General features: G+C 42.3%; 3 protein-coding genes and 2 long non-coding RNA genes across 5 annotated transcripts; 3 read left to right on the top strand and 2 right to left on the bottom strand.

Moving 5' to 3' along the window:
* The first annotated feature begins 3,206 nt into the window (after positions 1-3,206).
* On the top strand, positions 3,207-8,321 carry LOC115572349 (zinc finger and BTB domain-containing protein 24-like). The gene is made up of 5 exons (XM_030402338.1): positions 3,207-3,712; positions 5,514-5,604; positions 5,701-5,812; positions 5,902-6,160; positions 6,772-8,321. Exons 1-5 carry the CDS (start codon positions 3,395-3,397, stop codon positions 8,137-8,139), a joined length of 2,148 nt encoding a protein of 715 aa, XP_030258198.1. The 5' UTR covers positions 3,207-3,394; the 3' UTR covers positions 8,140-8,321.
* On the bottom strand, positions 6,671-7,547 carry LOC115572352 (uncharacterized). Its single transcript, XR_003982077.1, has 2 exons — positions 7,412-7,547; positions 6,671-6,967 (listed from the first exon to the last, which is right to left on the bottom strand). It is a non-coding gene; the product is annotated as an uncharacterized LOC115572352 (long non-coding RNA).
* Positions 8,322-8,793: 472 nt separating the features above from the next.
* On the top strand, positions 8,794-17,475 carry LOC115572348 (RE1-silencing transcription factor-like). The gene is made up of 5 exons (XM_030402336.1): positions 8,794-9,129; positions 13,536-13,869; positions 15,302-15,392; positions 15,625-15,830; positions 15,926-17,475. Exons 1-5 carry the CDS (start codon positions 8,894-8,896, stop codon positions 17,291-17,293), a joined length of 2,235 nt encoding a protein of 744 aa, XP_030258196.1. The 5' UTR covers positions 8,794-8,893; the 3' UTR covers positions 17,294-17,475.
* On the bottom strand, positions 15,440-16,702 carry LOC115572353 (uncharacterized). Its single transcript, XR_003982078.1, has 2 exons — positions 16,566-16,702; positions 15,440-16,121 (listed from the first exon to the last, which is right to left on the bottom strand). It is a non-coding gene; the product is annotated as an uncharacterized LOC115572353 (long non-coding RNA).
* Positions 17,476-18,221: 746 nt separating the features above from the next.
* On the top strand, positions 18,222-22,629 carry LOC115572351 (uncharacterized). The gene is made up of 6 exons (XM_030402340.1): positions 18,222-18,739; positions 19,631-19,774; positions 19,901-20,003; positions 20,105-20,207; positions 20,300-20,558; positions 21,153-22,629. The coding sequence occupies exons 1-6, from the start codon at positions 18,440-18,442 to the stop codon at positions 22,170-22,172; spliced, it is 1,929 nt and encodes a 642-aa protein (XP_030258200.1). The 5' UTR covers positions 18,222-18,439; the 3' UTR covers positions 22,173-22,629.
* Positions 22,630-23,732: the final 1,103 nt, after the last annotated feature.

A 23,732-nucleotide genomic window follows, 5' to 3' on the forward strand; every position in this document is an offset into this window, starting at 1 on the left:
TTTCGTGTGGCAGCTTGGAAACATTTGCCCGAACCCTTGCCTAACTCTCTCTGAACAAGCAAAGATAAAATGTATCCTGCCGCAGCGTGCACGTTTAATAGCTGGATGGGGAATATGTTTAAACACCTAAGCATGCCTGGACCTGGGCAGAGAGGATATGAGCTGGAGAGATAGCACGGATGCTTCTGACAGAGAGGCTCACATGGGAAAACACAGAGCAGGAACTGGTGGAATGCGATGCCATCAATCTTATTTATGAACTGAGAGCTCTTATCTTGGCGTACTGACTGACAACATTGTGAAGACCCGCCAACATTCCTCTGCGAATGTGAAAGGCAGCTGACATGTTTCGACTGCGGCTCTTTTTCCCAGAATTGATATGATGAAGGGGGATAGAACGTAAATGGGAGTCAGGGGTCAAATTCCATTGTGCTCAGACGTCCAAGAAAATTGCATTTTCTACACATTTTTCGGGCAGCTTTCCCTCCCCGCTCTGGCCCAGTCACATGGAAAACTTCATATTGACCGCGATCGCCATGAAGGAATGGGTTTGTTGCTGTGTAAACCGTGGAAATTATCTTCTCACGCTGTGTGTTTGTGTGCACTGCCTGGTTTATTGCCCCGTCCTAATGTTTACAGTTTAACAGCACATTCCTACCAAGCTTCAGCCTTTGAAGTTACAGCACATTCAGCAAATATGCTGATGGCGGCTGATTATATCAAAGTAAGACAGTCAAGACAGGAATGCAGATTGTCCTTGACTCACATTGGTACGGTATTTAATATGGCATTTCATTTACTTCTGAATCAGGCCAAACACTCATTAAGAAAGCAAACTAATCATTTGGATTTCTGAGGATTAAAACACTCAAATAAAAGCTGCTGTATGTGCACATTTCAAAGCACTGATGCACATACAAACAAACACAGGAAAACAAATGGCTGTCGAAGCTGAGCGTGATGAGAGATTGATTGATCTCCCCCCTCAGGGGCACATATATATATTTCTGACTTGTCAGATACCTAGCAAGCAGACATCCTCAAAACACCCTGCGGGGAAATAAGTAAATCCACGCAGCCCTATATAATTTCTTTCTCTTGCCATAAAACCCTATAGCATGTTTGTGGACATTGGTTATTAGCGTATCGTGCCCAGAGGGACACAGGACGTGAGTAACTTGTCACCACCTGCTACACAAGACTGCTGATGTGAACGCCATTCCTGTTTGTTCAGGGGCCATGAGCCTATATTTCAGCTACGCGTCCCTACTGTGGACTTAAAGGGTAACTCCGTCAATTTTACACATTAAAGTGTGTTTACAGGTCTTGGGGAGCACTACTGCATTTTTCTGGCACCAGAGGAAACTGCATGCCATTTGCTAAATTCCTTCAAATGATGTTGCATTGTGGGTAATGTGTGCGCTAGGTCTAGTGTTGCACTTCTGTAACACTGTTGGACTCATGATGGACAGTTTCAAAGCAACACAAATGGATACAGCAGAACCAGAGAAATCAACCATTACTTCTTCCTTTTCATAAACCTGCCGACTACATTACCCACAATGCAACTGGGACATGGAGTGACCTCACTGGTGGCAATGTATGAGATCGAATGCAGGTTCTTCTGAAACCACAAGAGACTTTTTACTACTTTAATCACATATGCAGTCGCACTCCCCAAGATCTGTAAACACACTTCAGATTGAGAAATTGGTGAAGTTACCCTTTAAGTGAAAATGTTAATATGCACACTTTCACACAAACACAATGTCTCCTGATTTTTGAAAGCATGTGTCCTAAAGGCTCAGAGGCATTGCACAAAAATGCTTTTTGAAGGTTATAAAATCACTTCACTTGAGGAGGCAAATTATGAATTGTTGGTATTCTCAACACGTTGAAAATGTTCAGAGTGAAAATATATAAGAAACTTAGCGAGACATAGATCACACGTGTCAGTGCATGAATGGGCTCCTGACCAGTGGGCCGATGGACGTTAAACAGTTAAAATACAGAATGTAGTCACTCTTGAGTATTACTTACACTCACAGATCCTCTGAGACACAAAACAATGAGGCATGCACTGTAGCTACAGTATGTGCTCCACCTCCTGGAAAACATGTGTTCTTTGACTTGAGGGATTAGATCTGTTAACTGCTTTAAGCCACACACACACACACACACACACACACACACACACACACACACACACACACAGGGGTCATCCTCTGGTAATGTATGACGTGAATGAATGGTGTTAGTTGATACCAACCTAACATCTAACTCAAAGACATTACATTCAAAACATTTAACGTTTCATTTATGCACATTATTCAAGATTTCATAGTTTGATATATGAGATAATATGAACTTTAACAATCAGTTCAAAGTGAGAGGTGGATTTTAATATCGATATACCGTTAAAGGTGCATTATGTATTTTTCGTTAAGAAGTTTTAATCAGAACAAACAAAACAAACTAACTAAACAAACTCTCTTTGCTTTTGTTAATGAATAAACCGTATAAACAAACTGACCTTGAGCCACAACACAGTTTTAGTTTGTCTATATGTGGCGGACCCGCCACCTTTTCTAGCTTCAGACAGTGTTCTTATTTTAATCAGAGAGCAGCTTGTTTATTCAGTTATGGACATCTGAGTTTGTATTAGTACCTCATTAATATTCAGAATATAAAAATTGATTTGGTTCGCCACAACTACATGGTGCCCCTTTAAAACAAACAAACGAACAAAAATACCTACTGGCAACAGTCAAGGTCATGATAAAAAACTTTTGAAGCAGAGCTGCGCCCCCTGCTGGAACCCCCACAGACCTGCACGTGGACTTTTATCAGTCTTTTATCAAACTTTCATGGGACTAAAAGCTGGATTTATTCCCACGTTTTCTGGTCAGAAGCTGACACATGATTCATATTAATGATGAGTCTGCTAAAAAAAAATCTAATCAAAATATATGAATATACTATATTTTCGTGCTTGTCTCTACTGTCGGTTAATACTTTTTTAATCTGCAAGACTCTTAATGGCGATTAATCGGTGAATGATTTATCAGCAACATCCCTGCTCCGGAAATCTCTCCAAACTTTCCATCGAGGGAGCAGATAATAAATGATATTTTCATTTTTGGGTGAAGTTAACCTTAAAGTGATGTCACGTGTTGCACCTTAAACCGGAATGCGCCTGATCCCAAACCAAGCGAACCCCAACCAGAAGCCCCGCCCATTCCGCCGACAACTCTGCAAAACGGTGCGCTAACAAAAATAGCTAGCTGTTAGCTCGTGTGTATTTGGGACACTGGGGGTAGTAGAGACTTATAGAATTAGAGATAGTACGTGTGGATTTTTACACTTTTTAGCCTGGATCGGGCTTAAATCCAGGATGTGCTCGGTCGTCGGGTGTCACTCCGGACGTCGCAGCGTTCAGCCTCAGCGGTTCAGGCTGCCGGAGGATCCCGAGAGGAGGCTGGAGTGGGTTCAGTTTCTCGCTACAGTCAACAAACAGCGCTTTAAAGAGTCGTCCTGGACTGACATCGCAATCTGCATCGACCACTTTAAAGATGACTGCTTCGAAAAGGTGACACCGGGACACTCGGGCATGGCTGGCAGGGTCCAGCTGAAGCCCGGTGCTGTCCCGTCACTGAGTCTCCAGTCTGGGCCAGAGCAGCCCGAGCCTTCTCCGGTGAGCCCAGGACGTGTGGTGAGTCTGCTCTGACAGCTGGAATGACACTGACTGCATTTTTTGGTATAATAATGAAGTTTTGTTTCCTCTTCAGTCGACACAACGCATCGCCCGCGGAATGTTTAGGCTACATATGACATTAGATAGCATTTTCTGTAGGGTTAGTTTGTTTTATACACGAAGCCGACTAGGTGGGCGGAGTTAACAAAATGATGCTGCTTTTATTTACAGTGACTCTCTTCATGACTTAACGTAAACATGAATCAAATAGCATGATATATTGGATTACTGATAAGATTCAAGTCCTTTTTGACCAAGAAAGACAATTTGTTGTTTATTTTTAGTGTATTTGTTCATTTGAGAGGGACAGAGAAAGTTAATCAACATTACTATAAAATACATGGTGTGGTTTTGCAAGAATGCTTATTAACATCTGTAGACCCTAGGCAGGTGACAGAAATGCAAACATGTAATAATGCACAGATATACAGTACAAAATACAAAAATGAACATACTATGTTTGCTAGTATTTAAGACGCTGTAACATAGTAAGGCTACATGAAAAGTGATCTAATTGTAATAGATAAATAATGAACAATATAATGAATATAATAAAAGATAAATATGCGAGATGTGCAAGTAAGTTAGGAGCTCATGTGTTTCCATAAGTCTTATTTGCAAATAACTGACTAATTCTGTCAAAGTTGTTTATTTTTAGTGTAGTTGTTCATTTTAAAGGGACAGAGAAAGTTAATCAACATTACTATAAAAAACATGGTGTGATTTTGCAAGAATGCTTATTAACTTCTGTAGACCCTAGGCAGGTGACGGAAATGCAAACACGTAACAATGCACAGATATACCGTACAAAATACAAAAATGAACATACTATGTTTGCTAGTAATTAAGACACTGTAACATAGTAAGGTTACATGAAAAGTGATTTAATTGTAATAGATAAATAATGAACAATATAATAAATATAATAAAAGATAAATATGCGAGATGTGCAAGTAAGTTAGGAGCTCATGTGTTTCCATAAGTCTTATTTGCAAATAACTGACTAATTCTGTCAAAGAGACAATCGGGGCCATAACAGGAGCGATACAGTATATAGTAAAGGTAAATTAAGCATTACAACACCTGTAGAAGCATGAAATGAACGTTTGGTGTGAAGTAATTGCTGATAACTGGTCAGCTTGTTACTGAAGAAGGTTCAGGAGCTTCGGATTGTATCATCAGAAACATTGACTGAAGCTTGATTGAGGAGGATAGGCAAAAGCAGGAGAAAACTGGAGTACCAGACCAATTCTGAAGGCCTGAACCGTTATCGGACCCATGAGACTGATTAAGAGTCCAAATAAGGTCTAAACACACGTGAGGATTCTACTGGCTGTTGAAGTCTAAACCAGGAGCTATGTTTACGTTTCCCTAAAGTACGTTGTGTGCTCCTGAGGCCACGTGTGACTCAGTCAAAAGGAGACTGTATGAGTCTGAGGCCCAGTACACCATATCTATTGGTCTTGGTTGCCCTGGAGACAGAGACGGTGTTATCAGGACAGCTCCCCTCACCACTCGTCCTTAGCTCCAGAAGAGACATAACAGGGACATTTTACCATTAGCCTTCAGACTCAGCAGCAGAAATGTACTCTCCTCTCCTTGCGCACAAAATGTTCTCAATATGCACATCCACATTTTTTTAATAAACAAACCGACACTGCTCATCCACATCTTGTGTTCTTGCAAGGTTTCTTGGTAGGTATACACTGACTTTTTCATTTGTTGACTAAAATCTTTGACTTTTTGTTACTTCGGTAAGGAGCCAGTGGAAGCCGCTGAAGTTGCTAGTAAACTTCAAACATGTGATGGGCCAACGTCCTTCTCTGAAGAGTCAAGACTGGCTTTATCAGGTAAAAACAAAAAAAAAAACAAAGAAAAGTTTGTTTTATCAAAAATGACGTAAAGTGAAGAATTTTCTCTAATATGCTTTGAACTTTAATTTGCAGCTGCCCAAGGAAGCGCAGTCCAGAGAAACGTCTCAACTGATAGAGACGCAGTTATATCTGTGTATGATAAAATGCATCAGAAAAATGGGAATGTTGATTTGACCAGAGAAAAGTAAGTTTTCTTTAAATTTTGTTTTCCCATTGCACTGCAGGTTGGTGTTTTAATGTTTCTATTAAATTGTTGTCTTTGTATCTTTTTAGAGCTGAACTTCTACAGAAAAAAGGGAAGTTTGTCGTGAACGAAAAACGCCTCCTCCAGTTGTTTAGCTGCAAATGCCCGTTATGTGGCTCTGAGATGAAGGTGGAGAAGTTCACCTACGGGGTGCTCATCGTCTTGAACCAACAGTGCCTCCAGTGCGAGTACAGAAACCAGTGGAAAAGCCAGGTCAATGCCAGCATCCCTGCAGCTGATGATCAACACCTGACAGGGGGCACAGATGTAACTCTGCTGACGGGACAGGTAGGACTTGAGCTGTCAGACAAACTGCGACACAGAGCAAGAATTTTGCATCTAAGAAAATGTCTATAAAAAAAAGCAAACACACTACACTGCTGAGTGTTGTCTGATGCCGTATGACATGGCAGTACTCCGGAGTCCTTAAGAGAATTCCTTTAAATTTGGCACAACAGCAACTTGGACTGAAGGATGAACTGACCTTTGGTGGTCAAAGGTCACAGTCACTGTGTCCTCACAAAACATTTTATGGCTCTTAACTCAACAATTTATATGCTTTATGATAACAAAACATGAAAGGTCAAAGTCATCGTATTCTGCAAAAAAACACTTTTAATTTCTCAACAGAACAGGGTGGAGGTTGATACGTTACACATCAACATAACTTCCAACTTCCATTTCAACATCAACAAAAAAAACAACTTAAAACCTTCTTGCAATAACTCACCTCACATGAGATTTTCGAACAAGACTTACATTTTGCATCTCCTTGCTACTGTTGCAGTCAGTTTGATATTGTTTGTGTACCCTTTTATTTTTTAGGTATTAATATTTAAATCAGTCCGCTTTACAATTTTTTTATTTCACCCACATCCATTCCTGTCATTGCATTACAGGCAGCGCCGACAGATGACACTAGCAGAAGCGCCACAGGGATCCCTGAGGTCATTGCCGTCGTTAACGAGGAGAGCGATCCCATGGATGACACGGAGATATCAGGCGAAGAAGGCAACGTTGAGTCGGATGAGGATTGGAAGCCACTGAAGCATTTCTTGCCAGTTAACGTGTCTCAACGGGAAACGGAGGACATATCTGAAAAAGAAGTGGAAGAAAACGATGACCAACCTCCACCTGTCCCCATCAACAGCCAGCTCTGCACGGACTGTGGGGTGTTTTTCAATAAACTGAGGCCTCACACGTGTGAGCACAAAATCAAACCCTATTCTTGCAATATTTGTGGGAAGAGATGTGTCAGTGAGGTCGCGCTCAACGCCCACAGCAGAATCCACGACGAAAGTTATGAGTTTCGGTGCAAATACTGCAACGTGTCATTCAAAACAAAGGTGGACAAATTCAATCACGAGCAGATCCACTCGACTGACGGAAAACCCTACAAATGTCCCGACTGTTCTGAGGCATTTCCCACGAATAAGGAACGCAGAATCCACCTGGAGGATCACAGAGGCCCCCGCCAGACAAAATGTCACATCTGCAAGGTTGAATTCTTCACACCGCTATATCTTCAGAGACACTTACCTGTGCACACCGGAGAAAGGCCGTTCAAATGTCCTGTGTGCCAACGAGGCTTCAACCAGCCAGGCCACCTGAAGTCCCACATGCGCCTGCACACAGGGGAGAGGCCTTACAAGTGTCAGCATTGTGACAAGTGCTTTAATCACAATGTGAGCTTGAAGAGCCATGTGCAGCGTTACCATGCATCCAACTCTGGAGGTGAACAGAAAAAAGAAAAGGTAAAAGAAGTGAACGTGGAAATAGAAGACGACACTGGTGAAGCCGAGGGGGGTGGGAGTCAGAGAGGTGCAGACTCTGAGCTAGACGATGAAGACACAGAGGAAGAGTCGCCAAAATGCAATAAGAGGAGCACAGGTCGACCCATAGGAAGGCCAAAGAGGAACGAATCGGACAACTTGGTTCTGAAAGTGCATGTGGAACGCCTGTGTTTAAAAAGAAAGACTGGAAAACAACAGGCGAAGAAGTTAGAGAAAACGCAGCATGTTGATGGAGAGAGTGAGGATGAGCAGACTGACAGTGACACATTTGTTGCTTCAGCAGAGGAGGAAGAGGAGAGGAGTGAGACGGGGACATCGAGCACGAGCAGATCGAGAAGAAAGGCGAGAGATTCTGACAGTGACTCTGATTTTGAGCCCAAAGAAAAAAAGAAAAAGAAGCCCAACAGCCAGAAAAGTGGTAAAAGTTCAGGGAAGCCCAGGGGAAGACCAAGGAAAAATCCAGCGGTAACATGATTCTTGAAATAAACGGAAGTAGAGAAATCATTTGGCTCAAACATTTGTAAAGATAAAGAAGTTAAAGGTGGTTCATATAGATCTGGACTGTGTTTCTAGAAAGTTACATCACATGACAACATAACAAATCATGTCAAGAAGTCCTGATGTGTATACTTGTGAATAAAAGTGTATTAAACAAGGCAGATGTCGAGTGCCTCTGTTGCCTTCTGATGTCAAATATATAATTCTACATAATTCTGTCATATATACTTATGATGGACCTGTGAACTGTTCCACATTCTGCTGAGGAGAGGTAAACATGGAACTGTTACTGGGCATCAGACCACATGTTGTTGTCAGTCATGTAAAATGCATTAAATCCCGTAACTCAATCCATTTTTATTCCAATCTTTTATAATTCCCTAATAATAAAGTCAGTCACACCAGTGACGTCCGCTTAAACCTTCTTATTAAATCTTGAGATAAATGTGAAACTTTCCCATAACTTAAAAGAGACAGTGGATTTGATATTGTAACTTTTTTATAGTTCTTGAGAAAAGGTGCTAGCCCCATATATTGCACCAATGCAACTTTTGGATGCCGGCTGCCGTAAAACCCCGAAGAAGATGAAGGAAAGGAGGAGGAGGAGGAGTGCGGACGTGACGTCGGATGACGATGAATGCACGTCCTTAACAGCTTTCGACTCGGATAGGGGAGTAAGAAAAGCGCGAAGGACCCAAAGTTTGGGTCCCGAACTAGTCATTGGGTAGTAATGGATTCTGCTACGGCCAGCAAACGACCCGCCACCACACAAAGTCCGCTAAAAGGTAATACTAAGAAGAAAACGAAGGTTTTATCAGCGGCAAGTCTTCAGTCGAAACGAAATTACGACCAGAGCCGGGCTGGGACCCGAGTACACATCGGATACGCGTTCGACCCATGGAGGCAGCTCCAACTTGAATTGGGACTTAAAACGGATGCTGACATGGCTCATTTCCTAGTAACCAGGTAAGAAAACATTGCAGGTCATTTTTAGAGCTTGATTTGAAAATCTTATGGGATCACCGAGGACTCGGAGTGAGCTACTAACATGTAACTTAGTCCACCGCTGTGTAATACTAAATAGTTAAAGCTAAGGTCTGTAATGTTGTTCAGAAACACATTTTGTTATACCGGGTGAAATGGTCCTTTTATCCTGAGAGTAGTCAATACATCATGTATTCAGTAAAAGGAACGAAAACAATCAGACCTCTGTGGCAGCTGCAGGAATGAGAAAAAGCTGACCAATCCGTGCTATTTGGCCCGAATAGAAAACAAGATCAGATGCCTATATATCTCGTTCTGCCTACGCCCCCCTATGTCCCTCCCTCCTCCGCGCGTGCACAAGTGACGTTTCACTGATGCCGGAAATACTCAGCACACTCCTCTGCATAAATACGGAGTTGCAGGAGAGAAGACCATTTGGTCACAATGGCAGAGAAAGTGCAGCCAGCGTTACTTCTAGCTCACCCCACTAAAAAGGCAAAGAAAAGAAAGCCTGAGGCAGAAAAGGCTGCGACAAAAAAGGCTCTGGATATAGAGAGAAGTCGGACCCGAGTCAACATCGGTGCGGCGTTTGAGCGGTGGAGACAACTGGGCCATGTGATGGGCCTGAAAAATGATACAGAGGTTGCTTTCTTTCTGTTGGACGGGTAATTATTTGTTTTGTTTCGGGGGGATTTGTTATTTTCATGAAATATATGAGGTTTGCCAACTTGGCTACAAACTCGTAGCTCGTATCATCCCTGCTGAGTCCCACTGCCGGATAGTATCGTTCAAACGAACGGATCTTCTGAGTGAACGAAGTGAACGGAATCACTTCATGAACTGTTTCGATCCTTTCTCAGTTCAGTTAAAGGTTGAATATGTAATATGCTTATTAAAAGCTATATTTTTTCAAAAATAATACATCCACGGGGCGTTTAGAGGGGCGCAGATTAAAAGTAAAGCGTTTCCTTGAAAAATTATATTTAGTCTGAAATAAATAATTTAAGAAATTTTGACGGGTTCGACAATGACTTCCTGTTTACATCGTACCAGCCAAATAGCGGCCGGCATTGCGGGTTGCCAATTTCGCTACCTCGGCAATGCTCGGCAAAGCTCGGCACAGCTGGGCTGACACTGGGTAAAATGGCGGAGTCTGCAAGCTCTTCAGAGCCCCAGCGAACGGTGCGTTATCTGTCCCAGCAGCTGAGTGACCGGAGAAGAGCAAAAACCAGAGTAAATATCGGTGAAGCATACGCTCGGTGGACTCAGGTAAAGGATTTCCACGGCATCAAAACACACGCGGAAATGGCGAACTTTCTCCTGGATCGGTAAGCTAACTCGCTTGCTAACTTAGCTAACGTTACCTGTCGGTCAAACTCCTCTGCTATACTTATTTTCATTATCACGTTGATCCTGATTTGAGAATACTGATCGTGACCCATCGACCTCCACACCCAGTAAACGGAGGAAACGGAGGCGGCTCAATCCTCCTGCCCTGTCCAGTATTGCTGGTTCACTTTAACAATTGCGGTCAGTGGCTATGATAAAGAATATTCTGGCTAGCTATCTGTATTTACATAGCAACAAACCTGGCAACCCGATCGCTGGAATTACTTTTTTGTTGTCGCGACTACGATCTTGAGACACTAGATGGCGGCATTCAGCTCATATTCCCTATTTCACCTTTAAGCTCAGCCGGGAGCATGCCGGTCGGAAGTGGGAAGCCGCGACTCATTTGGAGAACTGTGAGGACGTGATTCACGTTCGCGCTGTGATTCGTTCATGATTCGCGAGCCTACTGTACACAGAGAACTGTCGCTGAGGACGTGATTCTCGTTCACGCACTGTGCTGAAAGTGGCGCTGTGTCACTCACTCAGGGCAGAGGAGTTGATTCACGTTCAGTAACCGTACTGCTAAAATTAGCGCTGTGTTGCTAACATCCATGTAGCATCATGTTAAAGGGATAGTTCGGGTTTTTTGAAGTGGGTTCATATAAAGTACATATCTTATAGTCAATCTGTATCCTACCGTCATCAGCGCAGCCTCAGTTTGGAGAAGTAGAGAGCTGCACCAGCCCAGACGCTCTTTGTACTGCAGTGAACGGGGTCCAGCAACAAAGCGAAATAAACCACCTAAAACAAGGCTCACCTTAAAAAATCTATATCAGTTCAAGTGTACGTTGTATAGGGAAAATTCACACCGCTTCATATCGCTGTCAGACTGCCCTTTCTTTTGGCACTACATTTTCTCAACCGTAGAACCTCCGTATCCCTACGCAGTTACGCTAATGCGGAGGGATACGGAGAGTTGAGTTACGTTTTTTTATTGAAAGTAAACCTCTCGTCCAGCAGCTGGGCCTCGCACTGTATTTTGCTGCATGCAGATCACCTATTGCCAAGTTGCGCTAATGAGTAGGGATACTGAGGTTCTGCGGTTGAGAAAATGTAGTGCCAAAAGAAAGGGCGGTCTGACAGCGATGTGAAGCGGTGTGAATTTTCCCTATACAATGTACACTTGAACTGATATAGATTTTTTAAAACGGTGAACCGTATCATAAAATCCTTTTTATATAAAGAGTTTTAAGCTTGGAACCAAGCTAATAAACTACAAGATGAATCGTGACCATAAAACATTTAATTCTGCCAAAAAAAAATTGGGAGAACAGAGAAAAAAGCAAAGGTACCAGAGTGTGTACATAATTACCTTAAGAGTAAAGGAACTACTCATCCCATAAACCATTGCTAATGTAACAGTGGCGTCTCTGATTGGTGGAGCTCGCTGTTACCATGGAAATGTTTACCGATCAGGCCAAACACACTGCATGGATAATGCTGAAGGAAAGTGGAGTCGTGGAGACAGGCGGCTGCTCGTGCATTGCCGGGTTAGGGAAGTCATGTAGTCAAATATCTCCGTTCTATTGTTTAAACATTGGAACAAATAAATATATTTAAGGACATTAAGTTATTGTGCTTTTATTGCCGAAAGGTACATATCCTTATGTTCATGTTTATAGTAATGTCAATTATAAGTGGAGAAATGATGAAAATACTATTGATGTCATTATTGCAGGTGTAGAATGCAGGATTTCCGGTAATTACCGGAATTTGACTGGTAACATTTGCCTAAGTCCGGTAATTTTTGACCCCGTCGGTCAAAATGTCCGGTAAAAATATTCCCTCCAATCACTGACTAAATATCACTCCATCTGTTCAGAGCGTCGGGAGTATGCTGAATCAGCCATCCAAACCATTGTTGGTCGTTTTGGCATATAAATTACAAGTGAAGACAAGTCAGCGGCAGCAGCCCCGCTCATTTTTCGCCTTTGTGCGAAACGAGACGCCATCGCTGTAATGACAGCGCTCCGCAGTTTCGGAGGCTTGAACTTCTCAACAGCCTGCAAAGTTCCATCAGAAATTTCAGCGAAATCTACCCAGAGTGGGCAAAACTGGCCAAGATGGTCTGTGTGATCCCCGTCTCCAGTGTGCAAGCAGAGAGAACAGCGACGTTGTCTCAGGGAGAACAAGGTGACAAGACCGATGCGCATTGCAAGTTGCGGAGAGACAACGCTTTTGATTTTTGAGCAGCAATGTAAGTGAATGAGGTCCAGCGCACAAATGACAGTGTTTGGAACTAATGCAAGCTCCATAACCCGGAAGTAGGTGGTTAAAAGCGCCGCCATTTTTTACAATGGAGGTCTATGGGAGTGTCGCCACTCTGTTTACTCTATCACTCTGGGGCGAACCCTTTCAGAACTCCTCTCCTCATCTCTAAAAAAACGCAGTAGGTCAGAAAGTGAAATCATGGTAGCTCTGTGGTAAACGATAGTAGAGTTCAGTGGTAGCAGTAACTAGTGAACATGAAATTTGCGGGTTTGGTAAACATTTCCATGGTAACAGCGAGCTCCACCAATCAGAAATGTCGCTGTTACACTATAGGATTGTGGGTAGTGTAGTACTTTTCGATGACATCGCCAAAATAAAACATGTTTTTCAGAAAACATGGTTGATATCATATGGGCTTGTGTCTTCTACAGGATCATATACCATCGTTTCACAATCTCATAACTCGTGGTAAGTCTACTTTGGATGGTTACGACATTATGGCCAGTAATCAAAATCTCTATGCAGAATATGAATGGCATTTTCACTTCCGGAACCTCACTGTTGATCTCTATTATGACCTTGTTTGTGAAACGTTTGTGTGGTCGAGTGCTTTGGGGGATGGGGTGGGTGAAAAGAGCGGTCTCTACTCATCGATAGAGCTTTTAGCATTTATTTTTCTAAATTTGACTTGTGTTGTACTTGTGGCATTTTGCTGAATGAATGTGCTAATGTTGTCAAAGAGATATACTAAATTTACACCAAACTAAACTTGATCCTGCCCCAAGTTTCTTACAATCCAGGATGTGCTCGGTCGTCGGGTGTCACTCCGGACGTCGCAGCGCTCAGCCTCAGCGGTTCAGGCTGCCGGAGGATCCCGAGAGGAGGCTGGAGTGGGTTCAGTTTCTCGCTACAGTCAACAAACAGCACTTTAAAGAGTCGTCCTGGACTGACATCGTAGTCTGCATCGACCACTTTAAAGATGACTGCTTTGAAAAGGTGACACCGGGACACTCAGGCATGGCTGGCAGGGTCCAGCTGAAGCCCGGTGCTGTCCCGTCATTAAGTCTCCAGTCTGAATCAGAGCAGCCCGATTCTCCTCCGAAGAGCCCAGGGCGTGTGGTGAGTCTGCTCTGACAGCTGTAATCTCAGACACTGACTGTATTTTTATTTTTTATAATAATAATGAAGATTTGTTTCCTCTTCAGTCAACACAACGCATCGGCTGCAGTATGTTTAGGCTACATCTGACATTAGATAGCATTTTCTGCAGGGTTAGTTTGTGCTGATTAGGTGGGCGGAGTTAATTCTTACTATGAATTCACCAGATCAACAAAATGATGCTGCTTTCAATTACAGTGACTCTCTTCAAGAATAAACGTAAACACGAGTGGAAATACTGGATAACTAATAAGGTTCAAGTCATTTTTGCCCCAAAATGACAATTAGGTTGTTATGTATTCATTTGTTTGTTGATTTTTGGTTTATTTGAAAGGGACAGGGAAAGTTAATGAACATTACTATAAATACATGGTGTGATTTAGCAAGAATGCTTATTTACATCTGTACCTAGGCAGGTGACGGAAATGAACATACTATGTCACACTGAAATATACTAGTAATTAAGACACACTAACTCAGCAACATAACATGAAAAGTGACAATTTAATTGTCAAGTAAGAGTTGACTTTTGTCCTAATGTAAAAGACAAATAAGCTAGATGTGCAAGTAAGTTGGAAATTCAAGGGTTTCCATAAGGCTTAATTCTGTCAGAGAGACATAATTGAGACTCATTGGTCATAACAGGAGCGATACAGTCGATAGTAAAGGGACAAAAAGCGCTGCATCACCTGTACAAGCATGATATGAACATTTGGTGTGAAGGAATTGCTGATAACTGGTCAGCTTGCCACTGAAGAAAGTTCAAGAGACTTGGATGTGTTATCAGAAACATTGATTGAAGCTTAATTGAGGAGGATAGGCTAAAGCAGGAGAAAACTGGAGTACCAGACCAATTCTGAAGGCCTGAACCGTTATCAGACCCATGAGACTGATTAAATGTCCAAATAAGGTCTAAACACACGTGAGGATTCTACTGGCTGTTGAAGTCTAAACCAGGAGCTGTGTTTACGTTTCCCTACAGTACGTTGTGTACTCCTGAGGCCACGTGTGACTCAGTCAAAAGGAGACTGTATGAGTCTGAGGCCGAGTACACCATATCTATTGGTCTTGGTTGCCCTGGAGACAGAGACGGTGTTATCAGGACAGCTCTGCTCATCAGTCGTCCTTAGCTCCAGAAGAGACGGGGACATTTTACCATTAGCCTTCAGACTCAGCAGCAGAAACTTACTCTCCTCTCCTTTCGCACAAAATGTTCTCAATATGCACATCCACATTTTTTAAAATAAACTCACCAACACTGCGCATCCACATCTTGTGCTCTTGCACAGTTTCTTGCTAAGTATCCACTTAGTAAAGTCAGGGCACACAAAAAGGTTTTATACATTTTTTGTTACCATTCTTTGACTAAAATCTTTGATTTTTGCTTTGGTAGGAGCCAGTGGAAGCCGCTGAAGTTGCTAGTAAACTTCAAACATCTGATGGGCCAACGTCCTTTTCTGAAGAGTCAAGACTGGCTTTATCAGGTAAAAAGAAAAAGTTTGTTTTATCACAAATGACGTAAAGTGAAGAATTCTCTCTAATATGCTTTGAACTTTAATTTGCAGCTGTTAAAGGAAGCGCAGTCCAGAGAGACGTCTCAACTGATAGAGACGCAGTTATTTCCGTGTATGATAAGATGCATCAGAAAAATGTCAGTGTTGATTTCACCAGAGAAAATTAAGTTTTCTTTACATTTTGTTTTCACTTCCACTGCAGGTTTGTGCAAATGCTGCAAATGCCCGTTATGTGGGTCTGAGATGAAGGTGGAGAAGGTCACTTGCGGGGTGCTCATCGTCTTGAACCAACAGTGCCTCCAGTGCGAGTACAGAAACCAGTGGAAAAGTCAGGTCATTGCCAGCGTCCCAGAAGCTGATGATCAACAACTGACAGGGGGCACAGATGTAACTCTGCTGACAGGACAGGTAGGACTTGAATAGTCAGACAAACTGTGACATAGAGTGCTGCCTACAACTTTGATTTTATTTCAACCACATCCATTCCTGTCATTGCATTACAGGCAGCGCCGACAGATGACACTAGCAGAAGCGCCACAGGGATCCCTGAGGTCATTGCCGTCGTTAACGAGGAGAGCGATCCCATGGATGACACGGAGATATCAGGCGAAGAAGGCGACGTTGAGTCGGACGAGGATTGGAAGCCACGGAAGCATTTCTTGCCAGTTAACGTGTCTCAACGGGAAACGGAGGACAGATCTGAAAAAGAAGTAGAAGAAAACGATGACCAACCTCCACCCGTCCCCATCAACAGCCAGCTCTGCACAGACTGTGGGGTGTTTTTCAATAAACTGAGGCCTCACACGTGTGAGCACAAAATCAAACCCTATTCTTGCAATATTTGTGGGAAGAGATGTGTTAGTGAGGTCGCGCTCAATGCCCACAGCAGAATCCACGACGAAAGTTATGAGTTTCGGTGCAAATACTGCAACGTGTCATTCAAAACTAAGGTGGACAAATTCAATCACGAGCAGATCCACTCGACTGAAGAAAAACCCTACAAATGTCCCGACTGTTCTGAGGCATTTCCCACATATAAAGAACGCAGAATCCACCTGGAGGATCACAGAGGCCCCCGCCAGACAAAATGTCACATCTGCAAAGTTGAATTCTCATGGCCGCTTTATCTTCAGAGACACTTACCTGTGCACACCGGAGAAAGGCCGTTCAAATGTCCTGTGTGCCAGCGAGGCTTCAACCAGCCAGGCCACCTGAAGTCCCACATGCGCCTGCACACAGGGGAGAGGCCTTACAAGTGTCGGCATTGTGACAAGTGCTTCAATCACAACGTGAGCTTGAAGAGCCATGTGCAGCGTTACCATGCATCCAACTCTGGAGGTGAACAGAATAAAGAAAAGATAAAAGAAGTGAACGTGGAAATAGAAGACGACACTGGTGAAGCCGAGGGGTGTGGGAGTCAGAGAGGTGCAGACTCTGAGTTAGACGATGAAGACACAGAGGAAGAGTTGCCAAAATGTAATAAGAGGAGCACAGGTCGACCCATAGGAAGGCCAAAGAGGAACGAATCGGACAACTTGGTTCTGAAAGTGCATGTGGACCGACTGTGTTTGAAAAGAAAGACTGGAAAACAACAGGCGAAGAAGTTAGAGAAAACGCAGCATGTTGATGGAGAGAGTGAGGATGAGCAGACTGAAAAGGACACATTTGTTGCTTCAGCAGAGGCGGAAGAGGAGAGGAGTGAGACAGAGACATCGAGCAAGAGCAGATCGAGGAGAAAGGCGAGAGATTCTGACAGTGACTCTGATTTTGAACCTAAAGATAAAAAGAAAAAGAAGCCCAACAGCCAGAAAAGTGGTAAAAGTTCGGGGAAGCCCAGGGGAAGACCAAGGAAAAATCTAGCGTTGACATGATTCTTGAAATAAACGGAAGTAGAGAAATCATTTGGCTCTAACATTTGTATGAATAAAGGAGTTAAAAGTGGTTCATATAGATCTGGACTGTGTTTCTAGAAAGTTGCATCACATGACAACATAACAAATCATGTCAAGAAGTCCTGATGTGTAAACTTGTGAATAAAAGTGTATTAAACAAGGCAGATGTCGAGTGCCTCTGTTGCCTTCTGATGTCAAATATATAATTCTACATAATTCTGTCATATATACTTATGATCGACCTGTGAACTGTTCCACATTCTGCTGAGGAGAGGTAAACATGGAAAATGCATTGTGTAAAGTGGCAGCTACTGAGCATCAGACCACATGTTATTAATCATGTTAGACTCATTAAATCCTGTAACTCAATCAATTTTTATTCTACTCTTTTACAATTCCCTAATAATAAAGTCGATCACAGGAGTGACGTCCGCTTAAATCTTCATATAAAATCTTGAGATAAATGTGAAACTTTACCTCAACTGAAAAGAGACAGTGGATTTAACATTGTAACTTCTTTATAGTTCTTGAGAAAATAGGTCAAACAAAGTAAAGTGATGACATCAGAGTGATTACTTTCATTTGACATTTTATACAATTTCGATTTTTAAAAAAATGTAATTTCTTTGGTGTATACTTTATTGCATTTTAAATAGTAGAAAAACATGGTTTCGAACTCAAAATACGAAACTCTCCTTAAGTTCATGACTGTGGGGACAAAAAGTTATGTGGTGCTTTGAACAAAAGCCGGTAATTGTTCCAATAAACTGTTTTATTATGAAATATAAAAATTGTTTATTCCTTAAGTGTTTTTCAGGTGTTCTTTACCTGTAAAGGCTATGGGCAGAAAAATGTAAAGGATTTAAGCACTCTCATGCATTGACCCACAGCTGGGATACGCCTTACATCAAACCACGCGAACCCCTCCACTAAGCCCCGCCCACTCCGTTGCTAACTTTGCCCGCCAGTGCTGCTGCAGCCACAGCTAGCTGTTAGCTTAGCTCATGTGTGTTTGTTGTGTTGGGATTCGAGCGGAAACAGGGCGTCTCTCCTCCAGCCCGTGTAGACTCTAAACCACAGCACCGTCCGGCTCGTCTTTAACACCGGACACAAGTTAAATCCAGGATGTGCTCCGTCGTCGGATGTGATTCGTGGCGTCGCAGTGCGCAGCGGTTCAAGTTACCGGAGGACCCGGAGAGCAGACTGGTGTGGGTCCAGTTCCTGCTCGAGGTCAACCGACAACGACTGAAGGAGTCGTCCTGGACCGATATCACCATCTGCTCCGAACACTTTACCCACGACTGCTTTGTTAACCTCAGTTCGTTACCCGGCACGGTCCATCTTACGTCCAGTGCGGTACCGTCTCTGTGTATCAAGTCAGAACCAGAGGAGCAGGAGCTACCTGAGCACCCCGAGTCCTACCAGGTGAGGTAACAGCGTGGAGGGGTGTTACTCTGAGACACACACACACAGATTACTCATCCCTGCGTCTTCAGCATATTAACTCTTATTATTTTTCCACAATCTCTCCCATTGATTGATTTAAAAATAAGAATGAATAGCTACAATCTAGTGTACACAACTGGAAAAGAATGATTTATGTTGCATACACTTAATAGTTTGAACAACGCATAATATATTTGTGTTTCTACCATATAAGAAGCTACAGATTGCTTTTGACACCGTCCTTTCTTCAGGGTTTGTTAGTTGTGATACAAACCTCTGGGTGGATGCTCATTTATACTCATTTATAGTCTTGCACACTGTTGCTTTTGACAAAAGGGCTTTCAAAAGGTTATTCATTCTTTTTAGCTTAATACCTAATTGACATGATTCGCTCATCAATAGGCTTTAAAGATTTTGGGATCACTTTCCAGGAAAAGGGTTAAAACTACACAACTCCCAAGTCATATTTTTTCAGATTTCAAGTTGGATCCAGGGCTCATTGGCCAAAACAGAAGACAGACGAGGATTTTAAAAATGTAATCATGAATTTAACTCTTCATATTTGCAGCAAAAACAATTTTACAGTGAACTAGTACAAACATATTTAGTTAAAAAATGTTAGCAACACCAGAATATCTCAACTCCAGTAGAGGGAAGTTGGAAAATGCTGCAGATTATAATATATAATGATAATAAAAATGATTTCTGCTTGAAATATGAAAAAGTTATAAACAGCATTTGATTATTATGCGGAAAAAAATGTGTTTCTCCCGCTTTAAAAGAACCAAATTGTTTTTCTAGGGTATTACAGTTACAGTGTGGATCATCTTGTATAGAGCAGCATATAATGATGTGTTTTTATCTTTGAAGGCGATTGCTGTTTGTAAAGAGGAAAGCGACGGCAGCGCGAGCGAGGGCGTCGCAGACAGCCATGGGCATGTGAGCAGAGAGTGTGACGAGGACGTAAAACAGGCGGAAAATTTGCCGTTTCACAGTTTGGACTCCGCAGCAAAGGTGAGGGCGATAACCACTGGGCGACCAACACCACCGATGACCATGAATCTAGCTTTTGTTCGTACAGCTCATTGTCGGTCTATGCTGCTACGACTCCGAGCTTATATATCTTGTGTTGCTGTGCAGGAGGAGCCCGTGGAAACAACAGACGCTGCTTGTCAATATGATCAACCTGAAGCAGACGATAGTCCTTCTTCAGAGTCTGAAGAGTCAGAACCTGCTTCACCGGGTAAGAAACTAGATACTGTATGAGTTGGTATGAATGGAATGGGTGTTCATTCAAATGTTTTTCCCTTCCAGTGAATATTAAAGTGAATATCTAATTTGCAGCTGCCCAGGAAAGCCCAGTGCCGAGTGATGCTTCAGATGATTTCATGTCCGATTATCGTCAGGTGCTACAAAAAGTTGCGAACCTTGACATAATCAGGGAAAAGTAAGTCGATTAGTTGTAGCAGTTGTGCTTTTGTTACAGAAGACAAGTTTTTTTAATTTTTTTTTATTAAACCTGTATCTGTTCTTTTTCAGAGCTGCACTTCTACAGATGAAAGGGAAGTGTGTCGTGAATGAAAACCGCCTCCTCCTGTTGTTCGGCCACAAATGCCCCTCGTGTGGTTCTGAGGTGAAGGTGGAGAAGTTCACCTACGGGCTGCTCATCGTCTTGAACCGACAGTGCCTCCAGTGTGAGTACAGACACCAGTGGAAGAGCCAATTCCATGCCAGCGTCCCGGCAGGTGAAGACCAACAGCTGACAGGAGGCACAGATGTAACGCCGCTGATCAGAGAGGTAGGGCGTGAATACTAACACTGCAACATATCCACTGCTATCTTATTATCTACACTGTCCAATATTAAGATGCTTCCATGGTTAAATATGTATTATATCATTTATATTTCTTACTATTTGGTGCTTTTAATGTTTGTGCTGTCTCTTAAATAAACAGGCATAGCTGCAACGATTAGTCATTTAATTGTTTAGATGATTGATAGAGAAATTATCGACTGTTTGAATAATCGATTCATTGTTTAAGCCATTTATGGAGCAAGAAAAAGCTACAATTTCTTTGCTTCTTCGAGATTTTGATGCTTCTTTTTACTGTATATTATTGTAAACTGAATATCTTTGCATACAAGACATTTGGTGACACAGCTTGACTCTTGATAGTTGCATTTTTTAAATTTATTTACAATTTTTTTTACATTTCTTAGACCAATAATCCCAAAATAATTAGCAAATGAATATGATAATGGTCAAAGGTCAACTAGTATAAAAACAGCAGAATGCTTTTATGCTTGCAGCTCTTTGTTTACCTGTAATATTAATTTTGAAATTTTTACACATTACCTATCCCCTTTTTTGTGTCATCGTATCTTTTCACAGGTGGAATCGACAAATGAAAAGCGAAGATCTACCAGGGGCGTCTCTGAGATGGTTGCTGTTGTTGACGAGGAGAGCGATCCCATGGATGAGGTATCGGGCGATGAAGATGACACGGATGTAGACGAAGATTGGGATCCAGCGAATTCGGCGGATGATAAGCTTCTTAATGATGACTCTAATGAGGATGATGACGACGACAACGATGATCTAGTTGGAGGCAAACACACTGAGCTGTGCTCGGACTGTGGAAAGTTTTTCTATAAACAGAAGCTTCACACATGTGAGCACAAAATCAAACCCTATTCTTGCAATATTTGCGGTAAGAGATGTGTCACTGAGGCCGCTCTAAGTTCTCACAGCAGAGTCCATGATGAAAACTACGAGCACCGCTGCAAATACTGCCACAGTCTGTTCAAAACCAAGGTGGACAAAATCACTCATGAACAGACTCACCTCGGTGAAGGAAAGCCCTACAAATGTCCCGACTGTTCAGAGACATTTGCAACAAATAAGAGGCGCAGAGTCCACCTGGAGGTTCACGGAGGTCCAAAACAGTTGGAATGTCACATCTGTGCATTACCATTTTACCGGAAGCGCGCTCTCGATAGACACTTACTTATCCACACGGGAGAGAGAGAGTTTAAATGTCCAGTGTGCCAACGTGACTTCAACCAGCAAAGCCACCTGAAGTCCCACATGCGTCTGCACACAGGGGAGAGACCTTACAAGTGTCAGCATTGCGACAAATGCTTTAATCACAACGTGAGCTTGAAGAGCCATGTCCAGCGTTACCACACATCCAACTCCGACAACGTAGAAGATGCAGGAGAGACGGGGCAGAAGGGAACAGACGGGAAAAAACGTAAAAGGAGAAGCACAGGAAGACCAAAAGGAAGACCGAAGAGAAATGCAGCTGGCAACTTGGTTTCGGATGAAACGCAAGGACAGTGTTCAAACACTAAGACTGCACGGAAGGCACGTAAGATAAAGACAACACGTTGCAGCGATGAAGAGAGTTAGGACGAGCTGCCCGAGAGCGGCATAAAAGCTTTGACTCAGCAGAGGAGAGGAGGAAGAAAGTGACATCGAGCACAAGTAGATCGAGAGGAAGGGCAAAACACTCTCACAGTGATTTTGACCAAGAAGACTTGAAGAAAAACAGTAAAGCTGTAGGAGACACATAAAAATACATTGAGCTGCACATGCAGCACTTTGGATGGTAGCAAGGAACTTTTAAGATCCTCTTAACAGCAATCTGTTAACTGATGCGTATACCACTGGCTCAACAATACACTGATTTTCCCTGGTTTCTTGCTGTGTTTTAAAAGATGAATAATTCCACAATCTTCTACACTGTATATGAATATCAGATGTGTTAATTGGTTCAAATGTGGTTGCATTTCACTGGAGCAATGTGGAGAAATCTCACCACAAAATCACCTCCAAAATGAATAAACTATATTATTCTTACCTTTAACCAGCCTGCATGTGTCAAATGTTCAATTTCCAAAAATGTTCCTCAAGAAATTGTTTAGGAGCATGTTTCAGGCCATTTGGAATCGATTGGTACATAATTTTAGTGACACTTTTTTTGGATCACACATAGTTGGACGAAGGCAGCAAACTGACTTCAGTCAATGAAGAAGAATCAGACCCAAGATATTGAGGAACAATAGAAATTCCATCCAAATCCAATGAAAACAGGTTTTTATTTTTCATTTAAAAAATAAAAAGACCTGGAAGATATGGAAAGAGAGGATCCTGATATGCAAAGTGAATGGGATGGCTCAGAGGTGAAATATTTATGTGTGTACAGTTTTAACACAAGATGCAATTCCATTTTTTTCCCTTTGCCTCTGGAAACTGTGCTGTGTCCATTTGCAGGTACTGAGCATTGAATCACCAGCAACAGGTGTCACACTGAATTGTAATAGGAAAATGGGACACTGTTGCAAGATAAGACAGAATTTCAGTCAAACATCTGACCATAAAAAGTATTCTTACTTTTTTCACTTCTTGAGAAACAAACTCAGCAGACTCCCTACAGAGCGAAGAGAATGTTTTATTGTGAACAAACGGGTACAGTGGGAATACTTGGGTTTAATACCATTAAGGAGAACATCAGCGTAAACAATTACTTGGATTCCTCTGATAAACAGTTGTTAAAATAAAATTTACACCTGATTAAACATGAGGAAAATGTTCAATCTTCATAAAGAACACTTAACAGCAAAAGCGCGTAGGCTACATGTGTCTTTTAGGACCTTCACTTTGCTCTAGGACCATGCTTACCCTGTTTACTCTAGTTCAGGCCATCAAAAAACAGACAGCGGCTCACTTAAGATAGATGGATAACTTTATTAACCCCAGAGGATAAATTAGGTCATAATAGCAGCAGGCATATTCAAGGCCAAATAAAATCAAAGTGTAAGGGCAAATATAGAAACAATTAAGTACTATTGTTTCTATACTTTTTTCTTTTTTAGTTTTACTGCAGTCTTCTCGGTGGCTTGATAGACTGAAGCTATTGTTAGATCGGTTAGCCATTCATATAGCTGTATGCACTGGGAGTTTGGTACA

This window comes from Sparus aurata, chromosome 21 (assembly GCF_900880675.1).
Source record: "Sparus aurata chromosome 21, fSpaAur1.1, whole genome shotgun sequence".
In the NCBI taxonomy this organism is placed as follows: Eukaryota; Metazoa; Chordata; class Actinopteri; order Spariformes; family Sparidae; genus Sparus; species Sparus aurata.